Source organism: Phaeoacremonium minimum (genome assembly GCF_000392275.1).
Source record: "Phaeoacremonium minimum UCRPA7 unplaced genomic scaffold PA7_03_scaffold_457, whole genome shotgun sequence".
NCBI lineage: Eukaryota > Fungi > Ascomycota > Sordariomycetes > Togniniales > Togniniaceae > Phaeoacremonium > Phaeoacremonium minimum.
In genome coordinates this window covers 20,677-36,202 of record NW_006921359.1, presented here as the reverse complement: position 1 = coordinate 36,202, position 15,526 = coordinate 20,677, and the positions used below count along the sequence as shown (strand labels likewise).

The 15,526-nt window shown below is 49.8% G+C and overlaps 4 protein-coding genes across 4 annotated transcripts; 1 reads left to right on the top strand and 3 right to left on the bottom strand.

The window, feature by feature from the left end:
- Nucleotides 1-4,389: 4,389 nt before the first annotated feature.
- On the top strand, nt 4,390-6,408 carry UCRPA7_6259 (putative glutamyl-trna amidotransferase protein; the record flags this gene model as incomplete). Its single annotated transcript, XM_007918798.1, has 2 exons — nt 4,390-5,800; nt 5,861-6,408. 2 exons carry the CDS (start codon nt 4,390-4,392, stop codon nt 6,406-6,408), a joined length of 1,959 nt encoding a protein of 652 aa, XP_007916989.1.
- Nucleotides 6,409-6,652: 244 nt separating this feature from the next.
- UCRPA7_6258 (putative swim zinc finger protein) lies at nt 6,653-7,694 on the bottom strand (the record flags this gene model as incomplete). Its single annotated transcript, XM_007918797.1, has 2 exons — nt 6,653-7,346; nt 7,414-7,694. 2 exons carry the CDS (start codon nt 7,692-7,694, stop codon nt 6,653-6,655), a joined length of 975 nt encoding a protein of 324 aa, XP_007916988.1.
- An 806-nt stretch (nt 7,695-8,500) lies between these two features.
- UCRPA7_6257 (putative endoglucanase 3 protein) lies at nt 8,501-9,746 on the bottom strand (the record flags this gene model as incomplete). The annotated part of the gene is made up of 2 exons (XM_007918796.1): nt 8,501-9,307; nt 9,369-9,746. The coding sequence occupies 2 exons, from the start codon at nt 9,744-9,746 to the stop codon at nt 8,501-8,503; spliced, it is 1,185 nt and encodes a 394-aa protein (XP_007916987.1).
- A 701-nt stretch (nt 9,747-10,447) lies between these two features.
- Nucleotides 10,448-11,644, bottom strand: UCRPA7_6256 (hypothetical protein; the record flags this gene model as incomplete). Its single annotated transcript, XM_007918795.1, has 4 exons — nt 10,448-10,558; nt 11,134-11,272; nt 11,360-11,442; nt 11,516-11,644. 4 exons carry the CDS (start codon nt 11,642-11,644, stop codon nt 10,448-10,450), a joined length of 462 nt encoding a protein of 153 aa, XP_007916986.1.
- Between the last annotated feature and the right edge of the window lie 3,882 nt (nt 11,645-15,526).

The window sequence follows — 15,526 nt, the reverse complement described above, 5'->3', positions numbered from 1 at the left end:
CGCCTCTAGAGTTCTGATCTCTACCCAGCCCGCGACCAAAGCTGTTGCGATTGTTGCTTTCAGACATCTTGGTAAGAGTAGCAAAGTAGGTGTCTATAAAAGATATCCGGCAGCAGTATGAAAGATAGCCTCGCTCGACACAAGAGCCAAGTTAAAGTTAAGTAAGACTTTTCGAAAGTTGAAGCTGGCTTGCGCTGAAAAGGCACCAAGTCCCAAAAGTAAATTTCCGGACAGAAACAAAAAAAAAGAAAAATCTTTCAAGAAGTCAGGGCTGCATTGACGTTCTGATTAGCTGTCAGAGGAATGGTTGTTCAAAGGAAGCGTAATACGCGTGTTACGGCATCTAGCTGGGATTTTGGAAGGAAGGCGCCTAGGGATTCTAAGTGCCCGGCAATGTCTAGCATTTATAGCTATGGGGCCAGGCAGTCTTCTAGACTGGAACACTTCCCTCAAATTGGAAACATTTAGCATCCTGGGGGCGGGATCATCATTTACAATTCTCGCCAATGGTCACATTGCGACCAACTTGGAGGGATAGACCGCCAGTACCTGACTCAAAAGCTTAACTCGGCCCTGCCCTACAGCACGGGCTCCCAAGAGACTAAGCCCTTAATCAGGGGAGCCATGCAGATCTTCCATTGATGTGGTTGGCTCGTCTTTTTATCGTTATCGTTTTCGCGTCGCTCTCGTTCTGTGTCCACGTAAGCACAGCCCATCAATGCACTTGACACAGCCTAGCTTAAATCCTTCGCTAATATAACATAACAGCAAGGAGGTAGGGGTGAAGCAATACAACCAATGACTTTAGTCACACCAATGCCGCGTCGGAATCAGCGTGAAACTCAGTGAAGCTCGCTGTCCTAACATTGCTATCGACAGGAGCTGAAAGACATAAGGCAACACTAGGTATACCGTTCCTTATCGCCATAAGCGCTTGCAATGATATGATTTCTTCCTGTGGCATGCCTGCGGGGTACTGAAGGCAACCGCTCGGGTATGAGCGTATTCGTGATCTCGGCAACTCTCATGCGACTCGCTATAACGCCATTCAACTGTATCGTCGTCCAGATCTCAACCTTTTCGCTATAGATGATTGTGGGGTGCAATGAGGCTCGAGGATTGCCCCGATGAGATTATCTCAGAAGTCGTCAACTCACTAGGCTTGAACGACATCTGCAATCTCCGGCTAAGCTGCAAAGCTCTGGCCAAGAAATCTATGAATCCTCATTTCAAGACATTCTTCCACTCCAAACATGTCGACATAAAGGAAGATGAGCTTCAGAGACTTGCTCAAGCGAGTCAGGCTGGAGGGCTTCAATGTTTAGTCCGGGAACTATACCTCATAGGGATCGCCAAGGATGAGGACGTCGAAGAAAACGAATATGGTGATCCAAACGAAGAACGAAATGTTGAGTTGCTCAGCAAATTGTTTGACTCTCTTGCACAGCATGACAATACCGCATTACTAGCAATCTCGTTGAGGGTAATTATTGTCGGCAGCAACAGGCAGAGGAAAAAGCCAGCCGATGTGGGCATGTACGGATTGAAGCACATATGGCAGGCTACAGCAGACACATTTACCACGACTTTGAGAGCATTGGCTGCAAGCAAATTGAGAATCCAAAGTCTCAATATTTTCAACGGTTCAGATTTGCAACGATGTAGTCTAGCCAGCAACCTACTTAACAAAATCGACTGGAATTCCGTCAGCCTTGCTGGATCTGTATCGTCTTTACGAACACTTTCAATAAGTTTGTCTAATCGAGTCGTCAAATTCTATGAGAGGGGAGACGATGAAGATGACTTCGAAGAGGATACAGTTTCAAGCATTGAACAAGGATCACTGGGACAGAGCGAATTTGAGGAACAACTTTTAGCTGAAGCCAACGATGAAGGCAACTTCATTGGCCTCGCAAAGTTCCTTTCTGTGTGTGAATATCTTGAGAGTTTCGAATTGCACTACCTTCGTGTGAACAACTGCGTTGAAATCCGGATCGATCCGCATCACGAAAGGCTTTTGCAACGGGTAGTTAATTTGGACAAGTTGCCCAAGATGAATCGATGTAGCCTTCGCGGAATCATCGTTAGAGAATCAGATCTCCTTGCATTTATAAAAAGAACAGAACCGAGAGAACTGTCTCTGGAAACAGTTTTCCTTCAGTCAGGAAAATTTGCGTCAATCTTCAATTACTGCACAAGAAAAACGACGTGCATCACGAGGATATACTTTGACGTGCTGCGTGAGAACGAAAGGATGATTCACTTTGTTGAACCAGGTACTCATGGGATTGGCGAATATTCTCCTATGACCAAAAGTCGAGGGGTTGAGCGAGAAGGGACAGGTGTCAAGCAGCCGCTGTCCTACATCACTCCCCCTGAGGTTCCAACTGGAAGTCCCGAAATGGCTAATTGGGTGCGATTTCAGAGAAGCGAATATGGGACGATTTAGATCATAATATAGGAAGATGTATTGGCCCTAGACATGGCCTTAAAGGAGCTTTATTGTGTTGTGAAGTATGAAACCGATGTGTCTGGTATGGCTCAACTCACAGGACTTGCATGAAGAATAGGCACCACTTGCCATCAGGAGATTTGAGCTCATTGTCATGGCGGTGTATCGGCGTATCTTTCCAGATGTGAGAACTCGAGGCTCTGTCAGTACGTAGTGAAGGCCTTGTGTGTTGCTGTCAGTGTTGTTGGACTCTTGTCACAGCTATCAGAGACCTCGAGTCTTGCTGCTGTGGAAGCCTCTTCACTACTTTTAGTTATCCCTGTCAGAAAAGCCTACAGTTACTAGGCATGATAGAGAGGACTATTGGTTGAACATCTTACTATGTTAAATTTGTTTTTACCTTACTGTGTATAGGGTAGAGTGATCTGAGCTGAATTTGAGAAAAATAAATATTAAGATATGTATGTCTAGTGTCTTTCTGTGATTAGCCCTCCGAGTTGCAGTATTATAAAATCATCACCTTTCACTCTAATTCTAGATATTGAAAGTACTACTCAAACGAACCTACTGCATCTATCACAGGCCCTATCTCGCCAGAGACCCCTACCACGTTGACTTCTTTTGTGGGCGCCTTTGTCATGTATAAGGCAGCCCCTGTGTCACAAATGTCTTGTAAACCCTTGCTGAATCAATTGCACTAATGGCGTTGTTGCACCGAGCATATCCACAATATTTCATCAACGAGCTGGTCTTCTGCTCATCAAGTCTGCGTTACTGTCTAATTTGAATAAGTGAATGATATCTGTAGCTTCTTGGTGTAGGAACAAGGGTGACAATTGAAGGATGAGTCGAGAAGCTCGAGCCAAGCTTCACGAGCCGTATTGAGCACAATTGCTGACATATGGAGCGAGGGTTATAAAATTAAGCGTCTCACTCATCCTACGACTGTGCTCACATAAGATCTTTATCTACGTATTCATCTACTAGCTAGATCTCGGCTCAATCTAAGATCCGTCGGCACTCTGCTGCCTGGCCACATCTTACACATGCATCAATCAATTGAGAAAAGGAAGCTAGGTATTCATGGCACCAAGATGTGTCCTAACGCTGGTATATCAATAGTTCTTATGCAGCTTCGCTTGGTTGCTATCCGAAATCGACTTCACCTCACACAAGATGACGCCGGCTTGGAAGTGGGCCTCCTTCGTCAAGTGTTGGGCCGAAAGTGATACAGTAGGAGCAATCCGACGGAGCGCCGGGAAAGTCCAAAAGCGGCGCAGTCAATCGTTTATTAAGCTTACTGTAAGGTGTAAACTCGACAGAAATGTCAGTGGAAGTTATTATGACAAATGAGCCATCTTATCAATGCCAAGCCAAACTGTTATGGTTTTCGGCGCGTACCGAGTTCTGTGTGGGGTTTGTTTTCCCCTTGCAACGTCTTATCTCCTGCTGGATCTGGCATAGCGGTCGCGGTGCCTTATCTCGTTCTCAACAGGGCATCAGATACGCAGCTAACGCCCTATCGCCAACTGTCGATAGCCTTGTGTTCCTCTTTGAGGCTGGAGTTTCGATAGCCATACCCCGCCATTGTAGACTATCGAATTGCCGGTTGCTTGTCATTGGCGCCGCCTTTGCCAGATCGGGCTTGATGCCTCGTGGGAGCACTGATCTCAATAAGGGCGTTGCCCGGGTCCGCAGCCACGAGCCCGGATGCATCGGGCAATCAGCGCGATGTAGAGATAAGACCAGGCACAGCATCGCTATTGGCGAATTGCTGGTGTCATCGCGCCCGTTCGTCATCCCAAAGAGCTGGATCCGAGAGCGGATGTCTGCCTGCATAGAGCCTCAAGGATGATATAATTAGCACCATAGTATGCCTTAACTGTAGTCTCCCAGTTCAGTAGCAAACTCTTGACCGCTTTTCGCACATCATCAGGATGAGGGCTTCTCAGCTTCTCTCACTGTCCGTTTCACTGCTTGCTGGCCTCCCAGGAGCTTTGGCTACGCTTGTGTCCACGGGCTTGTCAGTCACATTGAACGATGTTTACTACTACATCTCGCCTTTCGCTGCAGGGAACCTGACGGTAAGCGCCTCGAACCTATCGAAGCTGCCCAGCATCTACGGATTCCGACCTGTCACCGTGGTACAAGGAGACGTCGCTCTTTCTGCTTTGCCGGATCTTTTTAGCAAATGGAGTACTGCCGATGATGTATTCCAAGCCGGTTTCGCAGAAGCAGTGTTCTTGGCCGGGGCGTCAGGCACCTGCAAGACCAAGTCGGTGGTGATCAACGACGTTTCGGCCTTGATCTTGCCCTTAGACTCAAAGACTATCCCTTCGGGGCCGTACTTCCTGGAGGAGGCCACCGGAGTCCTCTATCCTGTGTATAGGCTCTATGATGATTTCGCGGGAGCCTTCACTGAGTCGTTGCTTCAGACTCCAGAGGGCAAATTCCAGCCCTTGTCGGCTCAGGTCCCAGTAAGCGCAACATTGACCATTGGCGTGCCCTCTCGTCTGTACTACACAAAGACAGCCGACAAGCCTCTTGCGGGAGTACGTATTGGTATCAAGGACATCTACGCACTGGCTGGCGTCAAGCAGTCGAACGGAAATCGAGCATGGTACAACCTCTACCCGCCTAACGAGATTACTGGAACTGCCGTTCAGAGACTCATCGATGCTGGAGCTCAGATTGTCGGCCTCCAAAAGCCATCGCAGTTTGCCAATGGAGAACAAGCTACAGCCGATTGGGTTGATTATCACTCGCCATTCAACCCCAGAGGTGATGGGTACCAAGATCCTTCGTCCTCATCCTCCGGAGCGGGTGCATCAATTGCTTCGTACGAGTGGTTAGACGTCGTGTTAGGTTCTGACACTGGGGGGTCCATTCGTGGTCCTTCAGGTGTTCAGGGTGTATTTGGTAACCGGCCTTCACACGATCTCGTTGATCTTGACCACGTAATGCCCTTGTCGACGGCATTGGACACGCCTGGCTTCTTGACCCGTGATCCATACATCTGGGACGTTGCCAACTCTGTTCTGTATGGCGACAAGTACAATTCTCTCGTCTCTAGCACGCCGAAGTACCCCAAGACCATTTACACCCTCAGTTGGCCAACCAGCCCTTCTAGCGCTGCGAACACCATCCTGATCGAGTTCCTCGAGAAGCTGACAACCTTTGTGGGAGGCACTGCTACAGCTTTAAATCTCAATACAGCTTGGGACGCCTCCAAGCCAGCTGAGGTTGGCACCACAACCTTGTCACAGCTGCTGAACGTAACTTATGCGACATTCATTAGCAAGGAGCAGACCTCGCTTGTTCGGGACCCGTTCTATGCCGACTACGCTGGTAAGCATGATATTCACTGACACAGCACGTTGTGAAGCGTTTAGTTGATCGTTATATTAGCTGTCCACGATGGGCGTCTGCCGTTCGTCGACCCAGCGCCTCTTGCAAGATGGGCATATGCCGACAGCGTCCCAGCATCAGCATTAGATGACGCCATCACCAACAAGACCATCTTTATGAACTGGTGGAACAGCGAGATTCTCCCACCTGTTGACGATCCATTGCAATGCTCTTCTGGGTTTGTCCTCTACGCCGGAAACAGTGCTCGACAGAACCCGCGCAATCAGTACATTAGCTCACCCAGCGTCCCATTCGGCTTCTCATCTGGGCGCATTAGCGTCTTCTCCGAGTGTCCAGACAATGTGTTCCCTATCGGCCAAGCAGCGAGCCACAGTGCCATCACCAACCATGATGAGTATTTCCCCGTCGCTGTCGACATCCTCGTTGCAAAAGGGTGTGACGGTCTGCTGGTCAAGCTTGCACAAGACCTTGTAGAGGCGGGCATCATTGCCGTACCTAAGGTAGGCTCAACCATTACTGGCGGTGACATTCTAATGAAAAAACGTGCCGAGGGGCTTGGGATCGAGAAGATTCGATATGTGGGCTAGGTAGATGATGACTTCATGAACACCTAGGGACAGAATATGCAGTCCTGGTATCAAAAAGATAATCCGATAATGTATAGCCACTAATTCGCATAAACCGTTCCTGTAGCCACTCGTCGAAGCAGCGGCCACTCGTAGTAAAGTAACAGCTATCAGTAGTATCTGCGACGTCGGTAGGAATTTGAATGGCCTGACCACCATTGTGAATATGTGCTTATATCTGGAGGAAAAAAGGTCAGAATTGCCATTATTGTGTAGGGCAGCAGCCTAGCCTACCTCTTTCTTGACTGATGCCGAGCTGGTCAGCGACATTGACGTAGCCCTCGTCGTTCAGGGGGCCCGTCTTCTTGATCTTCTGCACCGTATCTTCATCCCCCTGCCAAACACTCCGGCAGAATGGACAGGTTATCTCGCCGTTCCGTCCAGTGTTCTGACGCTTTGTGGCAGCCCACATCGCGAAGCACTCCTTGTGGATATTCTGGCCGCAGGCTGCTCGACACCACACAACGGCCTCCTTGGCGGGGTCGAGCTCGTTGAAACATATGGGACAGTCGCCCTCGACGGGTTTTCGATTCTTGTCGCTGGACGCGGTAGGATCTGAGCTGCACTCGTCCATAGGAAGGGGCGCGCGGGCAAAGATATCTTGGAGCTCGGTGCTGAGGAGGGCCAGCTGGTAGACGTACTCGTGTCTCGCACGAAGGACTCGCGACATGACGTAGATGACATGCTTGCACTGATTGCCAGCCGAAGCATGGGGGCAGTCGCAGGTGGGCTGTCTGGCGATGCAGATATTGTAGATATTGCCGGTGCTGCCTGTCAGCTCGATCATTTCCTCGGGGCAAGTAGCGGTGCCGCATCGTGTGCGACTAAGCACGTAGAATCGCTGGGTAGTAGCGCGGAGGTAGGTGTCGTCGAAGCTTTGAGGTGGCCTGGCGCGATATCTGGGGAGCAATCAGGAAAGTCAGCAAAGCATGACACCCATCAAGGTGAGAGGCTGTTAAGACGAACCTTCTGAGGCGCTTCTCGGATGGGGTTCCTGTGGCAGCAGGCGTTCTTGGCTTCTTCTTGGGCTGCTCGCCGAGATACTGGATTTCCTCCCCATCATCGTCGTCGTCACCGCCGTCAAGATCAATGATCAATGGGATGCGCTGGTTAGATGGAGTCGAGGGATGGCGATGTGAGGGCGCATTGTATGTTGTCGTCTCGTAGGTGACGTCGCGCTTTCGCTTGTGACTGTGACTGAGAGCAGAACCTGGCGATGCGCTTTGATGGTCGCTAGTGATGCCCATGGTTAAAACTGCCTGATGTTGGCACCGAGGTAGGCTTTAAGGTAGCCGAAGCCTCGCGATGCGGCGCGTGTCGAGTAAATTGAAGCGGGCGTTGCGAGGCGGGCGAAGACGACGGCGATGATGCTGCGCTAAGACAGGACATCGAGGAGGATGACACTGGAAGCTGCGTGTGCCAGAAGGCCAGACGTCCAGATGTCTAGACGTGAGTTTGAGAGGTGATTGATATTTGTTGAATCGAGATGTTGATGCGATGGCGCGCCTTTTGCTTCAATGTGCTCGAACGCGACGTTCTTTTGTTACGGGGATAGAATGAATGAGTGGCGATACCAATCAATGAGGACAAGAATTACCTGGAGCTATCCGTTAGCGGCGGGTACTACCTAATCCACTGTGAGGCTCGATACCCCAAGAACCTGGGCAGGTACACATGCGCTTAAAGTTAAGGTTTGGTTTGGCAAAGTATCCTCGTACACGGTAATTAAGGTACCGTCCTTTTACCCTGGGACCTGAAGGGCATTGCTATACCTACTACATACTCTAGTAGGTAATACGAGACCTTGTCATCTAATTCACCCAAAGTTCAACTTACATTCTTGACATGAGATCAGGGGTTTATCTGGACTAGCCATCGTTTACAATAATTATCTGCATTCACACTCGGTGAGGAGCATGCATACGCGTGGATATACCGGGATATGAGGATAGAAGAATAGATAACAGCTAAGGTATGTACATGAATTTGACCTTGACTAAAGCATAGAATGTCTAGACTAGGTACTGCAGATGAGCCTACATGAACCTGACCCTTAAGCAGCATAGGTCTTGAGCAGGGAGTTGTAGTAGCTATAGCCAGTGCCACTCGGCGGCTCGAAGCTGTAGATGTAGTTCCCCCACCAGGGCCCGCCTCCCCACCACAGGGCGCCGGTCCAGACGTCGCTGTTGGACTTGAGATGGTCGAGCATGCCCTTGACCGCCTGCATGCACTGCGAGTTGGCTCCTCCGGCGAACTCGCCCAGCACGCCGAGCTTGCCGTTGGCCCGGAGCCACGTCGTCGCGCTCGACACCCGCTCCACGCCGATCGTCCCGGACACGCAGGCGTCCGAGGTGCCGGAGCCGTCCGAGTCCAGGTACTGGTGCATCTCGTACACAATCTTGTTCTGGGGATCCGTCAGCGCCTTGAGGTTGTCGTTGACCGAGCTCCACGTCCACGCCCCCGAGTACGAGTTGCCCTCCACAAAGATGTACTGGCTCGTGGCCCCCGCCGCCCGGATCCCGTTGATCGCCGCCTGGTTGAGGTTCAGCACCAGCGTCTGGTCCATGTCGTGGTACTCGTTGTTCGTGTCAAAGATGACCTTGGAGTTGCTGCTGTACACCGCCGCCAGCTTGTTCCAGAAGCTCTGGAACCCCGAAGCGTCGCTGATGATGTTGCCGTAGTACCGCCCAAAGTTGTGCGGGTCGACCACCGCATAACCCCCCTTGTTGGTGATGTAGTTGACCGTCTGCGTGTAGTTCTGCAGGTACGCCGCGTTCAGCGCATTTGTCAGTGTGTCTGGCACCATCCGCTCCATCAGGAAGGGGATCCTGAAGATGTTGTAGCCTTGGCTCATTAGCGTCTATCACACAGTATTTGTTAGCGATTGTGCGTGCCAGGATCTTCAGCATTATTCATCTTACATCGATGGTCGACTCCGCCGGGAATATGAAGTCCTTTCCATATGTGCCGGGGATGCTGCCCTGTCCAAATTCGGCCCCCGACTCGTCCACCCCGATCCACTTCCACCCTCCCGAGGCAGGCGGGCTGCTCGTGGTCGACGTGGAGGCCTTGGAGGTGCTCGTCTTTGTGGAGGTGACGAGAGTGGTAGACGAGGTTGTCGTGGTGGTGCCCGCAGTACCCGGCAGACATTGGCTATACCACGGGTTGGAGTATACACAAGTGTAGCCAGAAACACATGTCGTCGAGCCAGTCCAGCCTTGACCACCGCATTGGCCCCAGGCACCGCTCTGAGCGAGAGCACCGCCAACGAAGGCGCTGATCGAGACAAGCGACCGCATATTTGCAATTGATATCTTGGATCTCGCGAGTCTCAAGAGTGCAGATTGGACTTGGCATAGGAGACAAGGCCCTCAGCCTCCCAGGACTTTATAGCACGACAACCTCGACGCCGCAACGCCTCTCTAGAAAGGGCCGCATGCCACGAGAGGAGAGGCATGCTCCGGGACGCCATGTTACCTCATGTGGCGTTGTGTCTTGCGAAAACAAGACACATCCATCTAATGAGGGCTTTGCTCAAGGGCTGCACTGGTGCCTCATGGTGAGACAACGGCATCGATTAAACCTTCCACTGTGGATTTCCGGGTTCCTGGAATCGTTGCCGAAATCACCATACTTCTTTGGGGCCGGCGGTAGGAGCAGCCCGGGGTTCGCGTCATCTTAATGCTACCACGGCACCGGCAAGAGACTATAACCTGGTCCTGGGAACCGATCCTCTTGGTGGCTAGCGAGGTGGGCAATGAGGGTACAAACAGCTGAGAGCGGCGTGTTTCGAGCCGTGGCTTCGCGTTGGTCTTAGTTTGATGGTATGCTCGGAAACACAATCTCCGCACCGAGTTTGACTTGTTTACCCCTACAGCAGCCCCTCCGATTTCCCGCCAATCATTGCTGAGATGCATTGCTAAATACAGCAATCGCTTTTTCAGGGCGCTACAGGAGTGAGGACGCAAAAGCTCAAAAAGCTACTGTTGGTTAAGTGCGGTTAGTTGATTGACTTCTCAAATGAGTGTGCATTGTGCGCTGCCAGCGATCGCTTAGGCCCGGACATCAATGGCACAGAGCTGTACACTAGAGCAAACATCGCCAGAACCCGCTGTTACGATCATTTTAGTCAGTTCTCAGTTGCAGAGTTAGGAATTAAAGTGACTCGGCCATCTGCGGCGTGTATTCCCACACTCAAATACTCCGAAAGTTATCGGTCAGCAATCACATTCGATTTCTCAAAGCTCGTCAAATCCTCAGAGACGGCGGTTTCAGATCTTAGTTACGCAATTTCTCACCCGATTGGTATGGTTGCATGGTTCAATCCCAAAGGAGACAAGCAAGGACACAGCGAGAATAAGAATTTCTTCAATGATGTACAATTGCCAAGTTTCCGACCATCATCATCTTGTGACTTCAACCAGACTCTCTTTCCGTCTTCATTTTCGAATCCTCCTCCTCGGTATCTGGCACCTTCACGAAGGCTGGCACAGTTACAGCATTGAGCTTTCGAAATGCCTGTCAAGATTCTTGTTAGAGCATCTCATTTTGCGAGTCACGCTGGTATGTGAAGACTGGCATGATATGAATGCCTTGAATTCTAGCATTTCCACTTGAAATTGCGATTTGATCCTCATGACAAAGTGCAGAGTGTGCGACGCGTGCATAGCTTGCTTTTTGACTTACCTGGCTCACGGCGCCATCGGGCAGACTGTTGTTCCATCTATCTTCGACCTTCTCAATCTTGCCGTCTGCTCCAAGGAAGATCTTCACCACGCTGTCAATGACCTGATCCTTTTTGATACCTTTGACTGTGTATTTGTTGCTAAGTTCCAATTCAATGGGATTGCCGGCAGAAGTAACCCGATGAGATTGAATCTTGATTGGATTGAAGAGCGCCGGTAGCCCGTACCATTGAGCAGCATACTTCTTATACCCAGTGGCTATAGTCAGCGGGTCTGTAAAGGTGGCATCCTTAGACCACAAGCTCAAATGCTTGAGTGTCGGATTACCCTCGAATAACTGAGTGGTTCAGTAATCGCCGTCAGAGGAGGCGAGAGAAACTCACATCGAGGATAGATCCAACAACGAGTTTCTGCTGGTCATTCAGATCCACGCCAGGGTTGGTATGAACGTCCGTGTTTCGGATATTGGCTGACGAAAGTGATGTCGCCTGTGCTCCTGTAGCAGTAGCCATGCTTATGGGGTTTACTGTCTTTGGTCTACAAAATATAGGTGTTCGTGCGCGTGTAAATGTCAATAGGGGCATGGATGTTGTATTCAGGCGCATCCTGACATTACAATGCCTAGAGTCTTGAGAGGCTGCAAATGAGGGGTCATTGATTGATGACGAACCTAACCGTTATTTTTTGCCTCGAAATGAGACAGAACGTGCGGCTGACATTGGGAAGTGGTGATGCAAAGGTCTATGGTTGACGTCATGACACTTGCCGCAATAGCTAGCCAACGGCGCGATCTAGCGGATGCCCGAGTGGTCGAGACATCGAAACGACAACGTCGAGGGCTGCGGACGATATCTATTGCTTTATTTAGTATGCAACAAGAGGATTAAGCTATTTGCAATATCAATCATGGATAAGAATGATGATGTTGCTGGTGCTCTCTTTCAATTCCTCGCTATCCACGACACTAAACTTGGATGCTAGAAAAAAAAAGATAGATCATGATGGCTCATTCATGGCGTTCTCTAAACAGTTCAATTGAACGAAAGAATACTAAAAGACGCCACAGCTGTTTGGCTCCATATTTGTAGGTTTAGGTAAAACATCGAGTGATACACATACCATGCTTAGTATGTGTATCGAAAGCCAGCAACTCCCTCTATAACCCCTTTGCCAAGTTTGGCTTGTCGGTTCGCACTCCTGAAGAAGATATCACAAACTACCACGATGGCTATCATCAGAATATGACTTCCAATACTGATCCATACTGCTGTCGAGTATCGTGGGGCCTCCTGGCTTCGAAAGATATACGACCCTGCAATGCCTCCTAAGGCGTTGCACCCCGATACTGCTGCTGCTACAGTTGCGCGTTTCCACTGCCCGGTGATGTTGTTCGATTGATATGCGTTTAAGGCAGCCCAATTAGACACGTATGCGCCCGTCGCGAAAAGGACCCCAGTGTAGCGCACGGCGACTTGGCTGGGAAAGCCCAACATACACATGCCAACAATGAGACAGATGGCGTTGAAGGTTATGATGGGACCTCGAAGGGATAGCCGATCTGCGATGAACGACGTGATGATGACGGGGATGACTGCGTAGTAGTATGGCGGTGCATAAAGTAGAATGGAGTCCGAGGAGGTGAAACCCATCCCTATTAGAATAGTCGGTATGAAGTACGATAGGGCCGTAGATACGACATTCTGCAAAAAAAATAGGATGCTGAAGGCGTATAGTTTAGGATCCAGAAAGGGCTCGAGAATTTTAGCCATGCTGAATGAATCTGGAGGTCCGGCATCTTTGCGATCATCGTCGATACAGGCGAGAACCTTTTCGACTTCGATTGGAGACAAAAACCACCATGTTTTTGACGTGTTTTCGGGAAAGTCGGGAATCCAGAGATACGTGACTATGCCAATGAAAATGGTAATAGCCCCTTGCACAATAAACATCCATTGCCACCCCCGAAGGTTGTGCTCGGTATCGAGGAAGTTCAGGCCGTAATTCACAATGCTTCCTGTAGCAACAATGATGACTTGGCCAGACTGGAGGTAAGCGAAGCGCAATTGCTGTTCCCTTCGCGTATACCTAAGCAGTGTGATGCTTAGCATGAGTTGAACAATTTATATCATAGGAATACCTACCAGGCAGAAATCAAATAGGTAAGACCCGGGTAAATACCTGCCATGCTCACACCCATAAGAAACCTCAGTGCAATCATTTGCTGCCAGTTCGTTACATAAGCTGTGCAAAGTGTGATCAAACCGAAGAGGACTGTAATCGCCGTGAAGAACAATGGCGGTCCAACAAGACGCATGACGATTGTAGCTGGCAATTTAAAGACGACCTGGGCCAATACAAAAATCCAAATAGCAACCGAGTAGCGATTGCCATGCAAGCCAAGGTCGGCGGGCATTGAAGTCGCCGAAGCCGATGACATTATGCTACTATCGATGAGATCCAAAGCACACAACAAGCCTGCGATAGTGCATAGTCGTATATCAATCTTGCGAAGGATGGCACGATCCAGCTTCAGACTAGAGCTATCGTCGCCGACTTCACCGCCAGCATCGGACGCCGAGACGGACGGCGCAGGATCCTTCCGCAGAGCCCTGGCCGGTGATATCGCACCAGCACTGTTTATTTCGCCCCCGAGGCTCGATATCGATAGACCGCCGTCCGCCATATCGCTGTGATACGCTTGCTCCGGCAGCTCTCGTTTGTCACTGTCAATGCTGTTTGAGCTTGAAGTGCGGTTCAGCGGGTCGCTCTAAAAATTACAAATCCGCGGTAGCATGTGGGGATGTCTCACGGAAGCTATCCGAGGCTAGAACATGGTAGAATTCTGGCAAAAGTCCTCCCAGATTGCCGATCTCGGCAATTGACCAGTGATGCAAGCCAACGGTCGTGCAGATCGATAAGCAAAGCAGGCCCAGAATAGAAAAGACACGAAATGAGACAAGACTGCTTCTATGAAGCATAAATACCAAAGACTTTGGCTGATAGTGCAATATTGGCCACGGATTAATGGCTAACACTTTTTGTCAATTCGTGACGAAACCCCTGAATTCCAACATTGCAAATGACCAAGTTAAATAAAATCGATTGAACGTCCTAGAATACAATCAGGGAGACAGACTGCATCACCTTTTGAACGACCGATGAACGTGCACACAGCGTGGCGAGAATCAAAACTTCCGACCTAGCGGTTTAGTGATGATGCAAAGGTCAAATGATCACCAACAATTAGTATGACTTGACCGATCTCCCCATCATGTACGAAAGAACAACAGACAGGTTTAACTCAGGCCTATTTCCTGGTCCTCGGTGTCTCCTGTGATGCGGCATCACGTATAAACTTTCATGATTAGTAAAGCCCATGCGAGTAATAGATAATTACGAGAATTGTACTAGTTGTTCAGGAATTTACGCCAGTGTGCACCATGCTACTTTAAGAATTACTGCTGAGTCGAATATTCGCTGTCTGGCTTCAAGCAGACATTCATCTTGGAGAAAGACAGAAATCTCTCATTTATTGGGTAACAGTTCGTATCCAATCAACCTGAGACGAGTGTTGGACCAGGTTCAACCCAGATTAGGAAGGTGTGCTTTATAGGCCATCACATCACCATACCAGAGTTGAAAACAGTGAGCGGAGAGCGCTAGACGGCCTGCCCCGAGGGGCAAGGCGTACAGCGTGTCTGCCGTACACTAGCCAGGATAGACCGGCAGTTGGCTTACAGTAAATGCCTAAATTGCCATCTCGATAAGGCTCAGCCGCCTACAACAAGGAGCTCGCGTTCGCCTTACCCACATAGCGATGCCATTCACCACACCTCTATGCAGTTGCACATGACACCTTCTCGAAGTGGCAGTTCACATCATTTTTATGTCGGACACCATTACCCGACAAAGCTTGAATCAAAACAAGCTTCGACCATCTGCAGATCAACGGCAGGCATCTCTTGGCCTACGGCAAGCATCAACACTAAGTCTCAATCAGTATATATATAGGGGCTCAAGCGAGAGACTGTACAACATTTATCCAACGCTGGCTCTTCCGAGTAGCCTCGTAAGGAGATTTCAGGTCGTACCTTACCCCAGAATTCCCTATTCCTTCAAAAATAGGAGAACATGAGGCTTCTCAAACTCTCGGCTGGCCATCTGGTGGCTGCATTATGCATGCTTGCGCCGGCCCGAGCCTTGCCCAGAGACGCGAGCAATTTGAACGATAAAAGGTATATCCTTGAGTCGCGTGGGATCAATTACACGGTCTTCGATCATGCATCAACAGCGGCATCTCTATCATATGTTACAAACTCCGGAATCTGCGAGACAACGCCAGGAGTAAATCAATATTCAGGCTATCTTTCTGTTGGTATGTTGACAGCATACAC